General features: G+C 35.9%; 1 protein-coding gene across 8 annotated transcripts in view; it reads left to right on the forward strand.

Annotated features, from left to right (window-relative positions):
• Positions 1–25,961, forward strand: part of PCDH9 (protocadherin 9) — a 669,079-nt gene that overhangs the window by 369,162 nt on the left and 273,956 nt on the right. For 2 of the 8 annotated variants that reach the window (XM_041487649.1, XM_041487654.1), the window contains exon 5: positions 16,438–16,460. The exons of the other annotated variants lie outside the window; for them this stretch is intronic. In XM_041487649.1, coding sequence (XP_041343583.1) covers positions 16,438–16,460 — 23 coding nt within the window. The remainder of the gene's footprint in view (positions 1–16,437; positions 16,461–25,961) is intronic. 8 annotated transcript variants of the gene reach the window in all.

The following is a 25,961-nucleotide window of genomic DNA, read 5'->3' on the forward strand; positions in this document are numbered from 1 at the left end:
GCTTTTGGATACACAGGTGTCTTCTTGATACTATTGGTACTGGTACAGTACCAGTCAGTGCAGCTATTTGTGAAAACAATTAACTTGAAGTACAATACTTAAACCTCCTGGAGATAATTTTGTGTTCAATTATCTCTGCTCATACAGCTTTAGGTGTGTTTTAATGCCAAATGTAAACAAATTTTGCAGAATAGATTTAGCAGATCCAAATCAGCAGATTTGGAACTTAGAGCACAATGAAAGGCATTGCCAAGGGACTGAGTCATTCCTTCTTTTAGAAGATTAGCTTTAATGTCATATGAGTGATACACCCACATTTAACTTCGGTGCTGTGGTGGGATAGCCTTGCCTAAGAAATAAATTCCCCCCCAGCCACTCAGTCACTATTCCTTCTGTGGGAGTGGGTGAGAAAATAATGAGAATAGTAGGCTGAAATAAAGACAGGGTTACTGTCATGGGGAATATTAATTTTCTTGCAAATTAAAGTATATTCAGGTAGTAAGGAACAAAATCAAGTATTAAACAAACACTTTTCTTCCTCTTTACACCATGCCCAACTTCACTCTTGGGTCCTGTGCCTTCCTTACCATCACCCCACAAACAGCACAGGAGAATGGGAAATTGGGGGTTCTGGTCAGTTCCTGTGACTCCTCTCTGCCGCTCCTTCCTCTTCACAGTTCTCCTCTCTTCCAGCAAGGGTCCTTCTCAGGGGCTGCAGTTCCTTTAGGATAAACCTGTAGCTTTTTAGGCATTTCTGCTGGCTGAAGAGGAATGTCTACTCTATTGCCTGGACCATCTCCCCCCACTTCCTTCTTTTCTCACCTTGGTATTCATGCAATTTTCAAACTCTTTCCCCCTCTCACTACTCTATTGTCCAGTGTTTTGCTCTTTCATGAACATACCTCCCCCAAGTGCAGCTCAGCTGTGTCCTGGTGGTTCCATTTGGAGGCAGCTGGAACTGGATTTGTCTGAAAGGATTTAGCTCCCTGCTACCAAAACCTTGCCATTTAAACCCAAGTGTCCATAGAAAAAAAATAATGCCATGCATAACTAGCCTAGGTATTGAGAAAGTTCTGACTGAATATTTCCATGAAATCTCCTTGGAGAGATTGGACTCTTCCTGGCATGAAAAAAGATTTGAAGATGAGGTGGAAACAAAGAGAGTGTGTTTCCCAGAGCATTTGGACTATGAATTGAGAATTCAGTCCTGTTGAATTCTCAGGCTAACAAATTACTGGTTAATCAAAGTTGTAAATTTAGAAGGGAGAGAAGGCAGGTTTTGCAATCATATGTGGGGCTTTTTTTCTGGTTTAGATAGTTATCTCTGTGTATGCAAAGAATGAAAGTCTCTGATCCCTGTAAGTAATTTTTCAGTCCATTGCTGGAAAAAATGTTGATGTAATTGCAGTTTCAGTAATAGTCAATGAGTATTTGTAATTGCAATTTCTGCAACAACTACATAGAACCATATATTAACCAATATATAGAACAATATCCATATTTGCCTGATCATATTTTTAAGAAATTCTAGAGAGCTGCATTCTCTTTAAAGTCTCTGTAAAGTCTCTGCCACATGGAATATATCCCTGCCCAACCCCTCCCCCAACCACCCCTAAAAAAAATTTTAAAAACCCCAAGAGTATTATGACAATTAAAAAAAAAAAAAGGATAACGGCATAACTTCCATTCATTGACCTGACTGGGCTTTGACAATTGTAGTCCTTTTAGCTATTATCTTTTACAGAAAGAAATTTTCAAATTGACCATTTCATAACATTTTGTTACTCGATTACATTATACAATTTTCCCTTTCTTTTATGCTTCATGAAAAACTGTAAAAAAGATCCTTTATAAAAGGGATTGTTTATGAATCTAATAGTGAAAGAAGAAGTCAGTATCTGTTATTTGTTTCAAAGACAAAAGAAAATACTTGTCCTTGGCCTTGACTGTGCCTATGAAAGGAAGGCTATCCTGATCATGTATTTAAAGCCAGTGACTTGTACACAGTTGACAGTTATAATAGTATATCTTGAAAACACTCACCTTTTCCAAACTGGCTTGGTCAAGATTATAATGAAAGTGACAGAATGATTAGACCTGGTATTAACTCAACAGTGGTATCATCTTAGAAATTAATTAATTGTCAATGGTATAAGAAACCTTTGTTCAAATCTTAAAATATCTCCACGTTGCAAGACTGTGTAATTTAAGGCACTAACCAAGCACAGTCCTTGTAAAGTATAAATTGCATTTGAATGCAGACTGTTCTCCAAGTTTTGTGGGCTGCTTTTTTAAATTCATCCTTTGTGCAAGTTATTTCAGATGGACAACCAGATGAATTGAAAAAACAATAGAGTGAGACATGGAAAACAATCAAGGTATTTTCCCTTTCCTAGCTAACCTTTCTAAAATCATGCTTGATCTTCAGAAACAAAATGAAAAGTGTTCTCTTCTATTAATACTGAGAAAATATTTCCCTTGATGTACAAGAAGCAACAATAGATTTTAAATAACATTGTGCATAGAAGAATTCTCTGTGGGAAACTTTCATTTCTTCTTGAAAGTAGCTAGTATATTATCTCGTGAATAAGTGTTATGGCTAAGTAAGTAATCCATACACATGCACAGTGTTTTAAGAAGGTGTGAGTTAGTCCACTTGCAAAACAGAAAGAGGACACTTGGGGCCCAAATTCATGTCCCTTAATACGAGGCACTTAACCGAGACAGGTGAAACACAAGTGCAGATGTGCCAAGTTCTAGTGGAGTCTAACAGAAATCTGAATTGACTTACTGAGATCCCTACTTGTCATTGCTGACTCTTGAGGAACACTGGGCATTTTTAAAGGCTCCTCTTAGATGCTTTTTATTCCAGTGTCTTTTGGCTTTTGCTAACAGTGACAGGAATAGGATGAACAATGATTTTTCTTTCCCCCTAATCATGTGAAATTGTCAACGTAAAAACAAAGCTAACAATAACTGTGTTTGAGTTATCTCAAGGAAGCAAGCAAGCCTGAGAGCTGTGTCTCTAAAACCACTTTAGTGAAAGGTTAATGCTCATTAGTGTGGAGTCAACAGCAGTCTGATAAACCTCATAGTTTAAACTAAATGACAGAAAAAGTGCTAGTAGTGCACAAGTGAGCATTACAATAAAATGTGATGCATTGCATTTATAAAAACAACAGGGTTTAGAAAACTGGATAATGCTTGCATTTGATAAATTACAAGCAGATTTTTATCTGTATTTCTTCTTGCAGTCTCATATGTAACATTTCAGTTGCTAAAATAATAGAATAAGCAAGATATCATCGGTTAAGATCAATATGGGACCTGGGTGGATGAAGATCAGAAAATGCATATGTTGGCTCACAACAGCCTGCCAAAGGATGGTGGGTTTGGAGAAGGGAAAGACAGCCTGTGGTACACTTTCTCCTTTCTGTAGGAATGCATGACTGGTTTGGCAAGTGTAGGTTATTTGGCAGATCTGCTCCAGCAGTGATTTAAAGAAAGACAGAAACTAACTTCAGGAAGAATGAAGCAAATGATTTCTACATGGAAAAAGGTATTAATTTAAACTATGGATGAGCAGATGCGTACTTTTTTCTAATCTGCATGCCAGCCTTTTTCCAGGAGTTATTGGGATCTGAACCCCAGATCGAAACCATCTTTTAAATTGAAGCAAGCCAACATTAATCTATCTAATCAGCATGATAACATTTTCTTTAATATTTCATTAACAATCTAAAAGCACAGTAATTGCCTTTGGAGGATAAACATGAAATAGGGAATGAAAATAAGACTCTGAGAAATAAGAAAGGTCAGAACAGTCTAAAGTTAAAATTAGTTCTGGATTTCCACTTAGGACAGCTCAAGTTTCATTCCTCCTTTAATATTTCAGAACTATAATTGATTAAATGATAAAATTCCCATTCATGAATAAGAGGGTTTTTTTTTTTTTACCATGGCTCCTTTTCTGTAACTCATGAAGGAGATTCTAATGAAAAACAAAAAAAAGAAAAAAAAAAGAAAAAAAAAAGAAAAAAAAAAGTTGTTTCATGAGCTAGAAAGGGATCATGAAAAGTAGGTGATAAGAAACAGATATAAAGATATAACAAAGCTGTTGCTTTGGTACTTTGGATCAAACTCACACATATCTAGCTGTTCATGAGCAGAACTTAAGTGCCTATTCCAACTCCTGAAATAATCAATAATAACAAATATTGTAGTCAACTTTCTGTAATAACTTTAGGCATTTCAGACCAGGAGGACACATAAGAGAACTCTAAAGATTTTTAAACACATTGAAAGCAAAATAGAAAAATTGATTATGGTTTTCATTATTTTTGTGTCCAGGTTACTATAACTGCTGACAGTAGAAGGCACTTGTATGCTTCATTTGAACACTACCTTTACTTGAAATAAAAGTTTTGAATATGACAGTATTATATTTGGATTAATACTTGAGGTCTGTGGATAAATTTTCTCTTAAAAATTCCAAGAATTTTTAAATTTTCCATGGAATCCTATTTGGATTTTACAGAACTCCCACAAACTATTATTGCATTTTTATGGTTCAGCTCATTTGGTTTCTAGCACCAGGAATGCTGTGTTCAGGACTACAAATTCTTACTTTCTCATATTTTACTCCTTATTTGAATGAATTTTTTAGAGCTGAAAGCATGTGAAGACCTGCTTTCTCTACAGAAGGTAACAGCATGGCAAATACTCTCTGACTTCCCTATTTTAATGTATGATAACCCAAAGTGGTACACAACAGAACTCTAATTCAAGACTTAGTGTGATATTTAATTATTTTTTTCTCCCAAAAGACGTATGTAGGACAGTGTAAGAGTTAAGGACAGAGGAGGCCTGGTGGGACAGTTTGAGGAGTGAGAAGCATTAAAAAGTCAGTGTATGACAAGTATTTTGGTGCTGCATTCCTTCAAAGATGAGGATTAGCTGTGCTTTCAATTGGTTTTCATTTCCTTGTTGTTGTAGTGGAACAGTAATTGGTTTCTGTGGGCCGAGTACTTCATCCTCTCTTTTGCAGCAACGCTGCCTTGCTCATGTAAAGGTGATGTACCTATTAATATAAAAGGAAATGTAAACATACTCCAAAAGCCTTTTTAATAAGTATTTCAATAACAAAAGCCAAATTCTATATCTCATTGATTCTTTCTCCATATATATTTATATATTTTATAAATACATCAAAAGTATTTCTTTGTATACCTCTGTATACCTCACAGTAGCAGCAACTGGCAACCAGCCAATTTTTTGTGCAGTAAAACTGTCCATAAACTTAAGTGTTTCTGGATGGTGTAAGTCACTACTCCTGTGATTAAAATAATTTTAATTAGATCACCTCAAATCACTGACTCACTGTAGAACTTTGTAAATTTTTAGACACTTTAAAAAAAAAAAAGTTGTTATGATGTTCTATCCTTTGGAAATGAAATCCAAAACACATTTCCCTCTGATGTCAAGATATTCCATTTTCATGGGTACACAAGAGTATATATACATGCATGTGCACATTTATATTTTTAGATGTTTATATTTTTATATATGAGTAGATTTTTAATTTATTCAGTGAAAAAAGGCTGAGAGTACAGGATCATTTGTACAATGGTCAAACACCAAAATGGTATACTTTCCTTTTCCTTTTCTTTACTTCAAAACAACTTATTTGGTTGACTGGTTAATTTAAGCACTCTAAGAGTGCCCCTGTTTAAACCAGTGTGGGTTTGTTTTTTGGTTTTACCAACCACAACAAAATTCAAAAAACCAACCAACCAACCAACCAGCAAAAAAAAGACCCCCAAATAAACAAACAAACAAACAAAAGTCCGAAACAACCCCACTAATATTTGATGTGTTTAATACAGGATAATGTATGGTAAATCAGAGAAATCAGACATTTACAAAATCCAAGTGTATTACTTACACCCCCTCCTGCTGAGACTTATTGTGTGTGTTCAGATGCTTTGTTAAAATCAGTTAATTTCTTACCCTAATCTTGCAAAATTGTTCCAGAAACAAATTAATGTCAGTGATTCATTTCTTGGTGCTATTTTTCTTCAGTAGTATTTACCTGTTATTTCTACTTACTACATCACGTTGCATTTCCATAACAATTTCTCAACTCCTTTTGCTTTAATGATTTTAAATTCTACGTAGACTTTATGCACCTCTCCCACTGGCATGTCTGTTCCTGTTCTCTGTAGTTCCTTTCAAGAAAAGGATGATAATGCCACAGATCCTCACTTCCAGTAATCTAGAATAGAAAAGAGAACATTTCCTTTGTGTTATGTGGTTCTTTTGTTACTGGAGTCTAAGCTTGCATTGGAAAACACAAATTTACCTCTGTTGAAAAGCATTTTTCAGCATCAGAACTAATAAAGTTTTTGGCTTTCACTAAATGTTAATGTTTAGGATTATTTTACTCCCGATGTATTTATCAGATGGAACATGTTGTGGCCCCTACGTTTAACTTTCCTTATAATAACTTTCTTTTCTGTTACAATGAAGTAGTCTGTGGTTTTTGTTACCTTTTTACAAGAATAGTACAAAATGTTAATCCCTACCTGCTCCAAACATGATATATTAAGGCATTACTACACGGAATTTCCTTTTTTTGGACTATACCATTATTGTTGACTCAAATTACCAAAATATAATTATCTTCCAAATATAGCTGTTTTCATGTGTTTCCTCATAGGACCTTTCCCTGTCCCACCTTCTGATTTCTTCTCTCTGATTAGGATTTCCAGCAGCTCTCACATCCTAAGAGGTATTAATAAGGGCCACCTGCCACTGTGACTCATTTAAAATGTCTCTGCACAGTCTAAGACAAGAGATAATAAATATGTCCAGGCCATGGGGGATCAGAAGAGAGCCAGAGACAGTACTGGTCAGCATAATGGGCAGTGGTCTCAGCATGAAGGCAACCTCACCTTATGCTCCATTATTCCTCTGTGTAAAGGCTCAGCAAATGTCACATCCCATAAGCAGTTTGTGGCAGGTACCACATGCTGCTGTAGGTCTGCACATAACCATTGCAGAGTTAGTTTTTAAACAATAATGTTTGATACCCATCCTAAATATTTCTGAACAGGTTTTTCCTACCAAAAAATATTGCAACATTTCTTTCAAAAAAAGTTAGACTTTTTTTAGTTTTGGAGGAGCATGAATATGCTTCTCTTTCCATTAGTTTTGAATTAGTAATTAATTCAGTCATACTTCTAGCTCTAAGAAACCCTAGCTGAAGTTACTTACTTAAACTACTATTCCTTCTGTATTTTATGCAATTTTTTTTAATGGAAAGGTGTATTTTACCATTTCCTTAGTAACATTTTCTCTTTGATGATAGTATGTTACCATTTAAATATACAAATTTTGTCTGTTTTAATCTAGCATGCAGTTGAAGACCATACACACAAGCAGTAGATATAGCTCTGTCAAACCTTTACGTACAGAAGGAAATGGCAAAGGCAGTTGTCTGCATATGGACAACACATGTCTGAAAGAGGAATTTCATACAAGGCAAGTCATGTTGGCTCACGTTTGGTCTTCTTTCCTTTTGTTTTTTTGTTTGTTTTCTTTTTTTTTAAGTTGAAAAAAGATCAGGCATTCCTCAAAGAATCAAGTTAATGCAGTGAATCTGATTTTGTTATATTCCCAAAAATAATAATGAAATCTCCATAACTATTGTTTAACAATAATGAATAAAAAACCCCAAAAACCCAGATCCTAACAAAAAACTCACAATAATTGGAAAACACTTCTGAGAAAACTGAATACTGCTGTGCAAGAGGAAAAGTTTTTTTCTTTAAATAAAATACAATAAATAATATGTAATATTTTCTTAAGTATTAGATCTTATTTTTTAGCTGATTTGTTAGGAGCCTTTTACTTCTTGTAACATATTTCTTCTAAAGTATTGAGAATTTTCTTTCCCAATTCTCTTGGCATTAGAAACAAACTTGAAGAATAAAAATCTGAAATAGAGCAATGAGGTATCTTCAACCGGAATTTACAGAATGTAGACCACAGAGTCACTGCCATTGAAAGGAGTAGTTCTTAAGTTCAAAACATTTCCTACTTCTCCATATCACCCTCCAGAGAACAAGGATTCAAAAACCAGCATCAGATTCATCACAGTCACACTGTGGAATAGCGTGAACTGTCATCCTTTTTTGCTGCAATTTTTGTGAACATTACACTCCTATACAAATTCTGCCAATTTTGCTTAGATTAAACACTGGCTTGGCAATAGCTGCAAATTAAATAGTGTGGTACGACAGAGGGAGTGACGACTTGTCTGGAAGGGCAAAAGATATATCCTAGTAAGCCTGCTCATGTTGTAGATAAAACTCTCTTTCTCCCCAGTTTGAGTGCTAGGAATGTTATTAGTCTTAGAAGCATTATCTCTCCTTTCTAAAGTCTGTCTGACTATAAAGCAGATGCTAGTTTTATTCTGCTTTTCTCAAGCAATCATCTTCTACTTTCTCTTCTTCTTTAGGACGTCACTCATCATTTGGAAATGATCAGAAGCATTTCTTGCTGCCAACCCAACCCAGCAGAACACTTTTAGAACTTTTCTGTGTGTCTCTGGAGAGCTAGCAGATAATTTGGGTTTTTCAAGTATATTGATGCAAGGACTGAGTGCAAGTGTTCATTCATTTGGCCCATTTCCTTTCGTACTGATATCTGAAAAGGTAGTGTTTGCCTTTTGGGAAAATGTCTTTGTCAACTGGCCATGCAAGACATTTCAGGTTACATGTTATTTTACACCCTAGGTGTCTTTGTTCCCAGCCTGTAGTAAGAGGGGCATGTTATTAGAAAGACATTTTATGGTATTTTCTTACTTCATTAAATATTGTTGAAGAAGATACTGTTTGTTTGCAGCTTCAGCTTGTCAGAGAAGTCCAGTGTAAATGACATGTTGGAAGGGTCTCAAGTAGCAGAAAAAGGTGGACTGAAAAGATCCCAAAGCTATTTTACATGCAAAGTCAAATGCTTGTGACGGAGATGCATTTAAAGAGCAATTGTATCATTTGCAACCAGAACTTCTTAGAAGGTTTTTCTCACCAATCCATGGCTTTAGTACAAGCCTTCTTTTCCTGAAATGGTACATAAACTGCCAAATGCTATAATCAACGAGCTCATCTAGGCTTATGGCAAAATTAAAAAGCCCTGGGGATTTTCTTATGGCTAAAATATTCTGTCTCACTTTTGATCACATCCCAGAATGTACTGTGACCTCTTAAGTTCTGACAAGACTGCTTCTACTTTGTCATTTTGTGGAATTATAATTGACTTCTCAACCCAACTACCATAAATTTAGTTGGGGAGCAAGTTTCAGTCAACAAGCTTAGTTTCACTGAAGTATATGGAGTCCTACATTGTCTCACTAGAGTAGGCAGATACCAGAGTTTCAGCTGTAAGGCAGAGTTTTCTGTATTCGGGACATTGCATCCTTTCCACTTGAATATGATGCCCAGAAAATAATTCTAGAATTAGTTTGTTATCCCAAGGGTATTTGAAATTTTATCACACATTTTTTCATACCATCCTTCTGTGTGCACGTATAGTCTTCAATAAGTACATTCATACACATGTACCTAGCTACATATAGAAATTACCACTTGAGAAGCACTGTTTACTCTTTTCTTTCTTGTCTTCTCATTACTAATAGATGTAGCTTTAAAGTACTATGTTCTTAAAAATGCTCAAATAAAGTCAAAACTAGTTTAAATATTTGTCCATTAAAAGACATACTTACACTGTATTTACTTTCTATGAACATGAATCCCTTTGATTTCCTGTCCTTACACTGACTCTCTTGCTATGCCAAGTAAACACCTCTCAAAAAAGACAAGGTGAACACAGTTTGAAAAGGGCAAGGCACACAGGCTGAGCAAAGATGATCTCAAAATACTAAATACTCTTGTGACACATCCAATATGATGAGACTACATTTGCTTTTGGGCTTAACATTAGCATGATCCTCAGGGATGTCTTTACAGAAATCTGCCTCTGACTTGTCCTGGTTAGGTATTTGTACTTGGGTGAAGAATAATTCCTCCCCACAGATGAGTACAGACAGTAACTGAGACAAGTGCTTATAGATAGCAACTTTGTTCCTCTGCCAGCTCTTGATGGTTACTCATCCCTGTGTAATTGTTCCTAGTGTTTCATGAAGAGCCTGTTAATCCCTATAGGTTGTGTAAAGTGATTCCCTGTGGATGATCTAATTGAAGCAATTAAGATGGGTTTATTATCACTGTTTAGTAACTGGACCCATATTCTCCTGTTGTACTCTGAGATGGAAACAAATGCTGGCTAGGAAGAGTGATGGCTTTTTTTTTTTTTTCCTCTTTACAAATGTGCAGAGAATTAAGTGGTATGAAAGCTAAGATGATAATCAGATGGGTGAGTCAGGGGTTAATTTGCAATTAGAAAGTTTTCCAATTTTTTAGCTGCTTCTCTTTTAATTTAATTTCTTTTGAAGGTCAGTTTTTGCCTTGATTATCTCTTTATTTTATCTGTTAAAAACAATGGCTCTGATAAAAGGTTTTCCCGAAACCCAGAACAGAGCACAGGGAGCACCTAAGGGAGCACATTAGCATGTAAAAGTGAGAGATTCATCTCCAAGGTGACTAATTTCATGAAGTCCTGTAGCTTCAACAAAAGTCAGTGATAATGGGCCTCTGCTGGTTACTGCAGCACTGCTCATGGCTTGCTGCCTTGGAGGGACTGCTGGCATAAAGCTCTGGACATCTCAGTGCTACTTGCTCCTTTAAACTCTGTTAGTCCTATTTTGTGATGGTAACTACCAGCTATATTGAGTGGATTTCTGAAGGTCTGCTTTTTATCCAGTAAAAATATATTTGTGATAGTACACAGTTCTTGTCTTACTATTTTGTCTTTCCCTCGTGTGTTTATTTTTTTGAGGTGAGCTCTGAGCTACAAAATGCAAATGCAGGCAGCAGACCCTTTTCTGCTGGCTTCTTGAAGCTTGCTGGCCATTAGCTAACATAATTTTAGCAGATAATATTATTTCTCAGATTGCCACACCTTTCAAACTAGATTGTCTCTCTAGAAAATTTACAAATGAGACATTAAAAATATGTCAGTAAGAGTCAGTAGGAACAGGAGTTTTCAACACAACCCTTTCTACTCCTGTTGTCAAAATCAGCAGCTTAGACTGTCACACAAAACTTTTGGATGGATTATGTATAATACCTGCACAAAATTCGTAAATGTAGTCTTCAGCCTAAGGTATCCAGAATGTTTTAGGTCTTTAAACTATTATGCCTTGCAATTTTTGATAGGCTCCAATGCACTTCTGACACACATCTGAATCTCAAAATGCTATTGAAAACAATCTCATTGTAGCTTGTTCGACTAACTACAGTCACTTGGCTTCTGAGTAACCAAAAACTACTATTCAAAGCATGACCCCAAGATAAGACACATCTGTATTCAGGGTCATGTTTTCCAGGGTCCTTATTTCTTCAGGGATTGTTTTCATTTGAAAAACTACAAAAAAACATAAACCCAAAAATAACCAAAAAAGCCCCAAAACCCCTAAAAACAAACACCAAAAAAAAAGAAAAAATTTGAATTGACTTAGCCTTGTATTGTATTGTATGGGACTTTTTAAAAAATTTTTCTTCAGCTTAATTGAAAGAAATTATCAACATCCATATCTTCAGTTACATAAATGTAAATCATTAATAGCTGGGCTACTGTCAGAGTTGTTATTCTATATTAACTGCCTGAAGTCTGGGACAGAACTTGGCCTCCAACTGGATTTTTTTTCACTCTCAAAGACCTTCAAACTACTGGGGAAATTGTTTTTTCCCAGATAAATTGAGAGAACTGATGCTATAGCAATTGACTAAAAACATTAATGAGCTGTGTCCATTTTAATTGTTTCAGACTAACAAAGATACTGAATCAGGATTGTCAAAAAGATGTGCAATTTTCTCTCAACCTGTTATAATACACACAGTTGGGTTATTTTCTTAAATCTTTATCTGAACCCCCCTCAGAATGGCAGCTAGGGACAAAAAGTAAAAAAAAAAAAAATTAAAATACTGTAAACAACTCCTGCTCCTGTTGCTCTGTGAAACTGTAGGTGTGAAAGGAGAGGAACAGCAAAATATCTGTAGCTGTACTATTTTTGAAGCTGTGTGACTTTGAAAAGCAGCCTGGCTGTAGCTCCCAAAAGACTTTTGTGCACAGCAGAGCGGGGGTGTTTGTGCTGGATATCAGTCTTCACCTACCAGCAGTTTTCACTTCCCTCACTGTTAATGGCGGCAGCAAACCAGAGCTGGTTTTCTTTTCTCTTTTTTACAGATTTGCCCCTGCCCCTGCTGCAGGTTGAGCAAAATGTTTGTCATACTTAGGGCGGTAAAAATTAAATTTCATGTGATATACTGAGAATTGTTGAGGTTGCTCTGGTTAGATGCCAGTGTTCATTGCTGCTGGTCAATGTTAAGTCATGGAAATAGTTGGGAGATCTCTCATGTTTTGCATCCATGGCATAGCTGGCCTTCAGGCAGTATACCAAAGAGCTCAAAAAATGCAGTAAAGATCAGCCCTGCAGATAAGAGGTTTTCAGTGGTATTGAGAAGGAGATTTTTACCTTAATTATGAGGTTTTTAATTCTAAAGGGATTTTGACTGCTCCTGACGTGCCTAGCTTCTTACATGACAACCATCCAGACAGGAGAGATATGCACTATGCTAGGATGCAAGTCATGGTTGCTATTTTCTTTGTAGACTTTTTATGTTCATGGGTTTTCATTAAAATGGTTTTCATTTTCTTTCTTAAAAAATAAGCTTGATTTTTTTTTTCATGGTAAGTCAGTTAAGAGCTCTTGTAAAAGTCAAAACTTTGTTCATACAGAACTTGGGCCTTATTTTCTGCATATTGTCATATGAAAACAAGATCAGCACAACTTGCATTGCATTCGTTTGAAGTATTCAATAAAACATGCATGTTCTGCAAAATGCAAGTTTTAGAATGCAATTTTAAGTGCTGTGTAACATTATATGATACAGATACTACCTTCTAAAAATGTTGAATGTCCATTGCAAAATTTTACTTGTTAGGAAAAAGTCCTTTATGCTTCATGGAAAAACCCCCTACATGATTTCCGTTTTGACCAGTAAGGAAAAAGAAAAATCTTAGACTGTCAAATCTGCTGTTACTTAACTATAACAGTGTGTTCTGTTAAATCTTATAAATAGTATAAAAACAATTCTGAATGTGTTGCTTTTCTGGTTAAAAAAATAATGAACATTTGTAATGGTGTTGTAATGGAGAAACTTTGTCTTTTCTGCAAAATGTAGTTCTAAAAACTTAATCTAACATAGTCAAATAAGTTGTTTTACTGCACTGAATCTGTATTGTCCCAGCCAAGCAGTATTTATGCAGGGTTCAGACTGAAGTTGGTTTTCAATTCAATTTTCCCTGTCATATCGAATGACTCCATACAGCTTCTGTGTGCTGTTAATAGCTTTCATGTGCTGGGCAGCCATTTCAGGAATAGATTTTTTCCTCCCTTGCAAGGCAGAATTTCTGAACTAAAAGACCCCAATACAACAAAACAAAATAAATGACAACAAAACAGTTTAGAATGGGAAAGTATAATATTGTAAAAGAAGCAGAAGCAGAGTAAGAAATTGTTTTGAAAACCTTCTTTGAACAATGGATTCAGACAGAGCAGACAATTGGTGTGAAATTTTGATTGCAATGTTTAAGTTTTATGCATCCTGTGTATAAATAAACTTTCCAAAAAGTTGTGACTCTATTAAAAGGTTGCAGACAATCTGTTACCCTTACACTGCTTCTTTATTACTTTCTTTTTAAGTTTCCTTACCTGAGTTTGGACTCAGATGTGAGCCAAATGACCCAATCCATGTGAAGAAGTAGGTGCCTACCAACCACAATTCATCTCATTTGGAGGTCACTCAGGCAAAACACAGAAGTCATGCTCCTGGCATAACTGTGAAAGAAGACAAACTGGCTAGCTTGCATTGAAATACAACTTCTAGACATTTAAGAAGTCTACAATTTTTTTTTTAATTGAGAATGTAGGTACTTATGAAGTATGTATGAAATTTGTATTTCAAGAATTTAGTAACTACTGAGTGGTCTTTATTGGTCTTTGTGGGTCACATGGAGTATCCTGAATTTTGAAGGTATTTTAAAGTATCAACATTATGGACAGCTGGAAAAAAACCCCCAAAATCACAGGAAAGCATGTTGTTTAATTGAATATATTGTATAAGTTAAATTTAGAAGTCCTCAGTGCCACTATCTCATCCACAATTCTCAAGGCTGCTATTGCCATTCTAGGCCAATAATTCTCTACATCATCATGGTGGTAAAGTCATAAATATCTCATTACATGTAGAATAATTGCTCGTTACTGCTATCTATGCAAAAATATGGTTCCACCAGACGAAGACACACAAAAGTAACACAGGTTAGCAGTAGCCACCTGTCCAGTTAGAGGCGTTGTTGTGACAGATCAAGCAAGTAAAACAGAGCTTCAGGTCCACGACAGCTCAGAAAAAGCACACCTGACAAGCCCCAGTTGAGAGGTTTTGTAGATTTAGTGCAGAGCTTACACCTGTTTATCACAGACAATACTGCATTACCAGGCTACACAGTTAGAGTCTCTAAAAGGGAGTGATTAAATTAAATCATGGTATATGAGTAAAAATAATGACTAATATGTGTTTGACTATGAAAGAAGAGAGATTCATCCTCTTCATTTTTTTGTTTTACACAAATATCTGCTTACTGCATTCCACCACTTGTAGCATAGTGAATTTTTATTTTTATATTATATATTTTGTATGTTTTTTTACATAGCTATTTACAACAACCATAACAGATTATCTGTAACAAAGGTTCCTAAGCTTTTGGTACTACAAAGCATCAACTATGGTGAAACTTTTTTACTAAGGAAAATGGAATTGCTTATTTTTGTCTATTAAATAAGATTTGACTCTTGAAATTTGAGAGGCTGTACATGAAAATTGTCTTTTTAAAAACTTTACCACTAATGTTTCTATTTTGTTATTGTTTCCTTTTTAAAAATCACAGTGATCACACTGGATGTAATTCTTTCCTCATACAATTTTGATAATAATATTGATTTCAGTAGAATTATTCTTCATTTGCCCGGTATGAACAAAGAATCAGATTAATTCACCAAAATTATTTTCTTTCAATATTATAGGAACTTATTACTTTTCCCTGTCAGACATAATCATGATAATTTTAGTAGGGAATAGGTTAAAATAATCTTCATCCAGTTGGGCAAATTGAGTCAGCCTGCTGCTGTGTTATATAGCCCGTCTGTTCTGACAACTTATTTTTGATGAGCTTCTTAGAAATAGCTGCTTTTATGCCAGTGACTTAGGGTAGGTTTGTATGTAATTATGCTCTTAGTAACATTGCAAATATAAAAAAAGAAGGGAAAAAAAAAAAGACATAGGTCTTTTATGGGACCTCTTGTAGGCTTCTGTCTCATTATGTTAACAATCTGCCTAGAGAATGGTGTCAGATTTAGAGAGCAGACGAGATTGATTTACTTTTCAGGCCCTTCTACCCAGCCTAATTATTGCGTTACAAATGGCGATTCTTTCACCCCTCTGAAGGAGCACTTTGATTAGTGTCTGCAATGCAGGTGCCAGGGCTTAATACGGTAAGTGCATGTCAACTAGTTTCTTTCATCACATAGTCAAACTGTATAAAAAAAGCCATTGCACAGTAGGAGCTGATACATGGCTTTACCAGAGCTTATATGAGCTTAAAATTGATAGGGTTAGAATAGCTACGAAATTTGCCATCTTGTTTTGTTTCATTTTTCTGTTGTTATTCTCATAAACAGGAGGAAAAAGGGTAGATGAGAAATAGAAACAAAATTATTGTGAATAGGTAGTTTGCCATTGTAGAATTTTATTTAAAATTCAGATCAGATTTCTCCCTTCTCCCTAGCCCCAAGGCAAGATTGAATGGTTCTTCTCACAAATTAAGTTATAGTTTCAACATTAGTAGCTCTTCACTGCTCATGTACTTGAAGATTTGACTTACTGAAAGGGTTTTGTTATTAAGTCAATGCTCTTTTTCATTGCTTAAAGATTAATTTATAAATAGCATACTTTTTGTCGGTTGAGGATGGTTATGTAAATACAGGCTTGGATCAGTAAATGGGAACACAGGATAATTAGCTCTAATTCCTTAAAAAATTTTGTAATCTTCATTCACGCCAAATTCAACAGGATTCACTTCACACACACTAGACTTCTCACTGACTTCTTATTGAAACTTTCTAATTTCTTTTGTGTGTTCTCCCATTTGCTAGAAAAACATTTAAAACTCATTTTTTCCACTTCACACACACTAGAGCAGGAAAACACTGAAGATAGCCAGTGTGACACCCTTTTGTAAATAATTTTACAAAGCACTATATGTACTATAGATAGTAGTATTAAAAAAAAGGTGTGGGGGGGTACAATGGGGAAATTGTAGGAATTTTGCTATTCTGAATGGCACATAAAGGTGAGGCCCTTGAGATCACTGAAGGGAGTGTGATGTTTCTCAAACACCTGTGTGTTTGAGTTACTGGCTCAGAGAACACCTGCTTCTTACTCAGCTACTTCATTTCCCTTGGATCCTTATTATGAACTCTGTCAATCCTCATCCCACGTTTAACCAGCATTGCATGTTAATAGGTATCATTTACACCTCAAATTACTTTTCCGTGTTCAATTTGATACACGTTCCTTTGGAATTAAGTCTGAATTATGGAAAAATTGGTGGGTCTTTCTCTTAGCTATATGGTGTGCTATTATTTAGTGGTATTTAGTGTAATTATCAGGAAACTATAGCAGTAATCATTGTAATATTCATTACTTATACAACAAATATATCCTATGCCTGTTAGTAATGTCTTATAATAATTCCTGGTTTATCTTAGATTCTTCGAGTTTTAAAAAATTTACTTTCTAATTATGGATCATCACATGGAGTGTATGTCAAAACTAGTATTTGCATTATATTAAAAAAAATTCTTGCAATTTTAATAAAATAAACGAAAATACAGAGACAAATGTCAAGTCCAACAGGGCTAAGATCTCACAAAATATACCTATACATTGTTGGCAGTCAAGTAATTTATTTTAATATACCCAGGTCAAAATTTTACCTAATGAAACTAAGAAAATATGACTATACCTTCACAGCTGAATTCATTGTAGCCACCTGTGTTAAACACAATAGTCTTAACATACATGTATAGACAAGTTGAGATCAGAAATTAGGGATGAATAGGAATATAAGAACTTAGAAAGGAGAGCAGACATTCAACAGAAGAATGTTCACATTTTAAAATTAGGCTACCCTGGTCAAGTATTATTTGACAACAGTAATATTGACTCCAAAGTTTTTACTTAACTTTTATATGAAATCTTTTGAAAACATATTCACATCTTCTCCAGTGTCTAGATCTTATCAAACTGCATTTTAAAAAATTTTAGAGACTGATCATGGTCCAGAGGCTAAGTCAACACTTGGAAGTGTAGTCCTTTCCACAGCAGATTTCTCTTGGAGAACCACTGGCTTTGGATTTTTCAAGACTGTGACATTGAATGGTGACTGTTTTGAAGGTTTCCTGTAAAATCCTGCAAGGCATGTGTAGGGTACTTTGCAGGATTTTTCTTTTTAAGCTATGTTATGTTATATTCCAGAACTTTCCATAACTTCACATTTTTTTATCCTGTATAGAAATTCTGGAATGCAGCATAGTATTATAAAATACCTCCTGTAAGTTGCATGCCTCTCATAAAGATGTTAGGAAGAAATTCTTTACTGTGGGGGTGGTGAGGTACTGGAACAGGTTGCCCAGAGAAGCTGTGGATGCTGACGATGTTCAAGACCAGCCTGGATGGAGCTCTGAGCAATCTGTCTAGTGGAAGGTGTCCCTGCCCATGGCGGAAGGGTTGGAACGAGAGGAACTTTAAGGTCTCTTTTTACCCAGCCTGTTCTGTAATTCTATGAATTCAAAACTTTTATAGGCATGAATTCAAAACTTTTATAGGCATGAAGGAATTAAATATTATGTCAACATATTAGAGGCTTATAATGTACTTTGGTAAACTGGAATCTTAAGGAGATTACTGTGGTCTGAAGGCCAAATAGTTAAAGGGCTATTTAAATGCTAATGCTATGCAAAGACTAACATTTTTCATCCAGTTAAAAAAAAAAAAAAAAAAAAAAAAAAAAAAAAAAAAAAAAAAAAAAAAACCCCAACCAAAACTACAAGCAAGAAAACAAGCCGGTACAGTAATATAATTTAGGTGCTACAGAATAAATGCAAGAAAGACAGGAATAAATTATTACTATGTTTACTATTGGACATTAACTCTCCTATATTTTCTAGTAAAATAGTTTCTATAAATTCATCCTTTTTGTACATTTTTCTGTACTGACTCACTGAGTCACATGCAGTGTGTGATATAATTTTAGCTTTTGGGGATGGTGCTTATGCTTAGACTGTTAGAAGGATGTGTATCATATACTTGAGTGTAATTTAAAAAACAATCATAAAGGGGCAGTGCCACTCTGACATACGCATCTTGCAGCAGAATGAGTTTGAAATTTGGTTTCATAAGATTTTAATGAAGTAGTAGACAGGAATTTTAATAGACCACACTTTCTCGCATATACTGAAAAAACCTTACAGTAAAGGGGACTAGAATTTGACTGTATATTTTCAGCATTGTAGCTAACTAAATAAGAAAATCCAGTTTAATCTCCAGATTTGTGAATTTTAATTCAAACCTTTGATTCAGATTAGGCAATTACTTATTCTTTGCACTTATCTGCTCAAACTAAAGTATGAGGAGTTTGAAAGCTGCTGCAACACTTTATCATGCTTGCAACGCTAATTACAACATAGCCTTTTTCAATTGCATGAGAACACAAAGATCATCTGTGTCATCATTCCTGCTTGATGCATAATTATGACCCAGTGCTTTAATTTGAATTGTCCAAAGGAAGGTTGAATTAACTTCCTTGCCAGTAAATATAACAGCTGGGATTCTGTTAATTCCCTGCAGAGCTCTCCAGGCAATATTTATCAGAAATTTCAAGTGCAAAATAAACTGTTGTGCTATAGCAGTCAGTCTTCACAGGGCTATGTGTGCAGCTGTAATAAGTGGCAATATACAGTTAAACAGTGTGAATTTGATCTTGTTACACCTTTCCTATCAATACCACTCGCACATTTCATGTTCTGATGCACATTTACTTCCTAAATACAATTTTTATGGGAGTGTGTAGCACATGGTTATGTAGAAAGAAACCAGCTATGGCGTTTTTTGAACACAAAAGTTCTTTTCCAAGAGAAGTTAGTGCTGATAACAGAAGCATTGAGGCTTATGTTTATAGCTCTCTCTCTCTGTGTATGTCACGTATTTCTGATTTGAGTTTTCAGCCCCTTAAAAATAACCTTAGTCCAGAGTTGTTAACATGCTTTTGCGTTCATCGCTTAAGGACGTCTTGAAGGTTAGCTAGGGAGCCTCGCGCTGGCTTTCTGAGGTTAGGAGGTTTGGTGCAACACTCTTCCAGCTGTGCAGAGAAGCAAATGCGGCAGCAGTATTGGGGAGAGCAGCGCGGTCCCGCCGGAGCGGGCAGCTGCGGGAGCGAGCAGCGGCTCCGTGCGCGCCGCGCAGCCCCGCTCTGTTTTGTCAACAGCTCCATCTGCAGCCCGTGGGCAGCCGGCAGCCGCGCTGCCAGCACAACACAGCTGTCTGGGAAAATTAGATTTGAAAGGCAACACCTTAAAACACCTTTTTGCGGTTGAAATTTTGGCGCTGTCAGGTTTTATATGATTTCTGAGAGTATAGCCGTAGGCTCTGTCAACGGAACTCACTGGGAAAGAAGCATGGAGGGAGCAAAAGGAGAAACGAGGCGTCACTGCTGCTGAGGGCCTGCAAGCAGGCAGAGCAAACTCTCCAGTCGGCTCTTTAAATATGTACACAGCAAATTAACCTGGATGTATGATATTAATTTTTTCTCCCTATTTCTTTCTTCAAATAGGCTTTTATTTGCACAGGCCATTCCTATGCTTTTGGTACCGTGTCCCTTTTGTGACATGACTGTGAGAACAGTGTAACTCTGCCAACAGCGGGATTTCAGTGGTGTAATGGGTATGTCCAGCAGTGGCGAAGTCTGAAGGGTTTCCTTCAGAGTATTGACCAAAAATTAGCATTTATACCCAGGGTCTGTAGTCTGGCAACACTAGAGGGCTGTAGAAGTCTTTCCTAGTCACCTACAGGTGACAGGGGTTTTTGGTATCAGTTGGTTTGTTTTTGGTTTTTTTTTTTTTCTTTCCTGCGGAATAAAAGTGGTACTGGAAATGGAGGTACTTGGACAGGGCAGACAGTATGACTGAACATGCTAAGCAGGTTTCAACCAGCGTTGGTTTTAAATGTCTTTCAATTATAAGAATGAAAGGAGTTAATAAGTGAATATATTTATACATCCTGACATTTAATAATGTAGGAATTGTCATCACTCGGTAGAATCATTCAGCATGACATTTGTCTCTTCCTTACTTTATCTCATACTTTAATTAATAGCAAGTCAATGTAGGTTTGTGTTTTGGTTTTTTAATTTGTTTGTTTGTTTATTGGGGTGTTTTGTTTTTGTGGGGTGGAGGTGGATTGTTAGGTTCACTTTCATGCATGGAGCTATTTCTAATTCTTCCATCTCTGTATATAAGGTGTTAAAAGGCTGTATGTTGTCTTTAGAACACCTTCAGATATCTTTTTTGACCTATTGGTGCTCTTGACAAATTAAAATGCTATTCACAATGGACAGGAACGTTAGTCAGTAGGCAGCAGTCATTCCCTGGCCACAGACCACAGTACACAGAAAGCCTTCCCTTCCCCTTTTCAGTCCTCACAACAGCAATTTCTCCTACATGTCTGTATAGATGGGTGGGACTTTGGTATGTTTTAAAGATTAACAAATTTAGATCACTTCAGATAGGTGTGGAAGTGAATTCTACAGTGAAAGAGCACTCATATACCTTGTCATTATTCCCCTGTCTTTCACTTGAAGGTGCATCAGTGGTGTCTGTAATCTTAACTCATGGGGAGTGACTCAGTCTCTCAAAAAAGCAAGCTTCAAGTCATTTTGGGCTTTATAGGTCAAAAACAGCACTTCAAACTCCACTTGAAAAACAACAGGCAGCCAGAGCAGATTTGGAGAGCAGATGTCAAATGCTCATAAAGGGATACAAAGCATATCAAGCAGAATAGCACCTTCCTATAACAGAATGTTTCCAGGTTGATTTAGTGTAAGACCCAATGTAGGGTTTATATCAGCAGACAGATAGCTACTTGCTAAAGATATGTTTGCAAATGCTAAATTATGATAGCATATTATAACACAGAAATGTAATTATTCATTAAGAGTTTATTCTTTTAATTTTCTGTGTTACAAGGTCGTGTAAGAGTGCGCTCAGAAAGGAGCAACACTGCTCAGTATACTTCAGTTTCACCTAAAAAGAAGCCTCCTTTATTCAAAACTCCACTCACTTGGCATTATTTTTGTCATTGTCTCTTTGTGAAAGCATCAAGAATTGTATTATACAGTCTTGGAAATCCCAAATAAGATGTGAGGAATTCACAAGAAGAAATTGCTTCTACATATTCTTCTGATCTGAAAGTCTTCCACAAGTCTTTGTGTAGTTGTAAGTTTTGTATATTGTAAGGACATCTATTTTTTCTGGAAATAATTCCCTTTGGTTTCAAAGATAGTGAATTTAAAAATTGCTGTTCATTTTCAAACATTGTATTTTAAGATGCCTTAATAACATGCTATATGAACAATAAGAATTAGTATATTCAGATTCTGCTCTTATATCAACCCTTCCTATTAAATGCAAATATTTTTCCCCCTTTTATCTCTTTATTGTTGCCATAAATTTGATTTAGTCTGCTTTATTTTCAGAAACTACAACAGGTTGCTTGATTTGCTTAGATGGCTCAGGATGTATAAACCATGGCCAGTTTTCTGAGCACCTAGCTGTCATGAGAACTTAGTATGCTTTATAAACTCAATCAATCTATCCTGTATTATTTGTGAGGCCATTTTACATCAGGAAGAAACTCAGATGTCTCTCAAGTAGAGAGTGGCAGCTCTTACCAATGTGTATTGACAGGATGTGATATTTTAACATAGGTGGTAAAGAATGCAGCATCCAGTCTGCTGCATTTCTGGTATGATTTCTATGGTCACGTTGTTAAATTTCTGTGGTCACCTTGTTAATAATGGTTTTTGTGTGTGTTTGTTTGTTTGGTTGTTGGTTTTTTTTGTTTGGTTTTTTAGGGTTTTTTTTTTTGTGTGTTTTTGTGGTTTTTTGTTTGTTTTGTCTGGCTTGTTTTGTTTTTATGCTACAGATTAAAATTACATTAATTTTGTTTCAAACTAGCATAGAGTAGCAAAGCTTTTACTACTGTTTTCAAATGTCAAAATACAGTGCTAGTAGGATTTGTTATCAACTATTGCTGCCAGGTGTTCATTACAAGAGAGGTAAACTGTAGGCACTCAATCTGGGTAAAAGTGGGGAAGAAATCTTACAAAGCTGGAAGCAAATCAAAGTTAGGTCTATCCCAGCAATTCTTTGTATTTTCTTCCTGTTAAGAATAGACTGTCAAAGTGAACAAGCAAAGGGGGATGCTCTTTTACTAAACTGTCCAGAAAATGACAAGTTAAAAATGTATAGCAGATTCCTGCTATCACTGCAGCTAAATGGAAATTTTGGGACAGCATAGTTCAGGTTTGCAAACTGTTGAGTATTTTATTTTGATTTAATGGTACATATAGTACCTGGAATGTTTATAGGGAGTTTGGAAATCCACTAAGCTGATTAAGGAGCATCAGGTCTTATTTAACTATATTTTTGCTTGGCATCAAGCAGGGCTTAATATCATTATAGATGATCTTGTTGAGCTCTTTGTAACATTACTACATTACTGATGTAATAACTTACTAGAGATAAAAAGTAATGTGATATCAGTTATTTAATTTCTTTTATTGATTTTTCTGACCTTGTAGCACTTTCCCCAGCATCAAGTGTGAATAGCGTGACCAAATGGCTTCATATTTGAATATAATAATAAAGTACAAAGTAAACTTTCGAACTTGAAGAAAATTGACATAGAGAGCATTTGTGCTATATGAGGGGAATTGGTTCTTGTTTCTTTGTTACTTTGCATGTTGAAGAATTAAGTCATAATGCTTATTGTATCAGTAATGGTTCAGTTTTCTGGTGCCACATAATTTGGTAAGTGGTTGGTAACAAGGACATAATCAGCTAATTCTGATCAAACTTGGTAAACTGATGTGAATTCCACTGTGAGTGCTGTAAAATCCTGGGAAGTTGGACTGTATTTACAAACAGAAAACTACTGCTTCAGGAAGGTAGTCACTTTTACAAAGTGAAAAAATTTTGCAGAGAGTAATACTGGATAAACAATGGAATGTGAGCTCACAAAAATGAAAGGTTTTTATAGATGTAACTATGCAAATATTGGGTAAGACTTAGCAGATTATATTGTCCCAGCTCTTGGTATTAGCATGACTATTTCATGAATATTGTGTCCTATTCTGGTGCCATCAGTAAGGAAAACAAAACAGAAAATGTCAAAGAAGCACGAAGTAATGATTGAAAGGACTGGAACACGTGCTTTGCAATGAAAAGCTGAGCTTAGTCTAAAGAAAGAAAAGAATAGTAGAGTTAGATGTTTGATTAGAAGCTATACCGAGAACAAGAATTTGTCTATTAAGTCTGTAGGCAGGAAAATGTTGACGTGTAATGGCTGAAAGCAAAATATAGACCAAATTAAACTAAAAATAAGGTGGATATTTTAACTAATCCTGGAAACTATTTTCTGATGCAATTGATAGATTTTCTGTCACTGGAAGTAAAAATATGACCTTTATTCATTTTCTTTCTTTAAAGATATAGTCTATGTCAAGCAAAAATATTGAATTTAAAGCAGAAATAATTGAAGTGTAGTATCTATAATATACAGGAAGTCAAATAACCACAATATTTCCTGTCTTTAGAAGTGCATTAACCTAAAATAGAAAGCATGAACACTTTCCATTTCTTTTCATTTCCTTTCTATAGCCTAGCTGTTAAACTACATGCCAATTTGTTGTCTACTCCTGAAAATACTGTGTGTGTAGAGAGCTTCCACTTATGTCAATAAGATTAGGGGATCTTAAGGTCATACCCTTCATATAAAATATAATTTATTTGGATATTGGCTACCTTCCAGCTGATACCATAACAAATTCTACTTACCTGAAAGCACACCGATTTTTTCCTTATTTCCAGCCAAGAATGTATAGCATTGCACAGGTGACCAAGTGTATTATAGGAGAAGTTTATCTTTCTATAGAGGATTTAATACTACCCTTCCCCAGAGGCAAAGTGCCAGATTGATTTGATGGACCAATTTACCATAGCAAATTGCATATTCTAGAAGCACTTTTGACCAAGAGTTACTGTCTGTAGTGTACCATCTGTTAAAAGTCTGATATCTCTAAATTTAGATGATCGGTGCAGTCAATTTGGATAGTAAATTATTCATTTAAACACCGTAGTGGACACTTCACCACATGAAAGCCTGCTTCTGCTTCTTCTGAAATTTTAGTTAAGTAGGATAGAAAAGTGGTGGATAAAAGCAAATTCATTTTTCAGTATTTGGAACTGATACAATTACCTCCATCCGCAGAAAACCATGTATCAGTAGAATTGCACTTATAATGCAAGTACACTACTTTGACACTCGGCATGCTACTTTATGAAGAATGAACTCAGGCCCTGCAAACATTTACGTTACTTTGGGTAGACAGTTTGTAGGACATAGCAACACACCATGTATGTCTTTAAATTGCTCACTCCTGAAAATAGGAGAAAGCAACACATAATGTGCAACTGCAGGTTTTTATATTTTGCTTTCCTATTACCTCTTTGTCCTTGTATTCAGTGGGGTATTGTGTAACTCCTTTGAGAACAATGGCTAATGACAAGCCTGACTTGCTGGTTAAGCCCTGTAAGTTGACAGGGTGTCTGGGCTAGATTGGTGCTAGGCCAGTAGTTTGTGACTGCCCAGTGGGCCAAAAAATAAAAATTATAAGTGTCTAATAGGCTTGCTATCAAAACTGAAGTTTTCTTGATTATAGGATTTAAAGACAGCCTACTCCTAAAATCCTAACTGCAAATTTAAACGACAGTTGCAGACTGAGCTAACAAGTTAGTTAGGTGATAGGAAAAGGGGTAAAGGATTTAAACTGAAAGAGAGTAGGCTTAGATTAGATATTAGAAATAAATTATTTACTTAGAGGGTGCTGGAACAGATTGCCCAGAAAAGTTGTAGATGCCCCATCCCTGGAGTTCTGATCAATCCGGTCTAGTGGAAAAAGATGTCCCTGCCCATGGCTGAGTGATGCCCATGGCAAAGTGATCTGTAAGCTTCCTCCTGACCCAAAGAACCCTCTGATTCTCACAGGTGTTGTGGGTCTGACTTGTAACATTTCTTCTGTCAGTTGTCACCTAAGCACCAACAGGGAAGAGAATATCAGAAGCAGAGGGTGGTTTTTTTGGCTTCTTTTCAGCTTCCTCTTTGACAGCCTGTGAGACAAGATGGACTGTACCCTCTCATGTTCTGTGCTTCTGTCTCAGCATTTCAGGTTTTGCCTTTTTCAGCTCTCTGAAACAGGCTTTGCTGGCACTGTGGACCCATACATGCTGCCTATCAGCAGCTTCAAAGCCTTTGTAAGCTTCATATCTAAGTAATGACGGCATTGCTAAGTAACTTTGAAAGGTAGAAGTGAAACACATGTAGTAC

Source organism: Pyrgilauda ruficollis, unplaced genomic scaffold (genome assembly GCF_017590135.1).
Source record: "Pyrgilauda ruficollis isolate IOZ18807 unplaced genomic scaffold, ASM1759013v1 scaffold82, whole genome shotgun sequence".
Classification (NCBI taxonomy): Eukaryota; Metazoa; Chordata; class Aves; order Passeriformes; family Passeridae; genus Pyrgilauda; species Pyrgilauda ruficollis.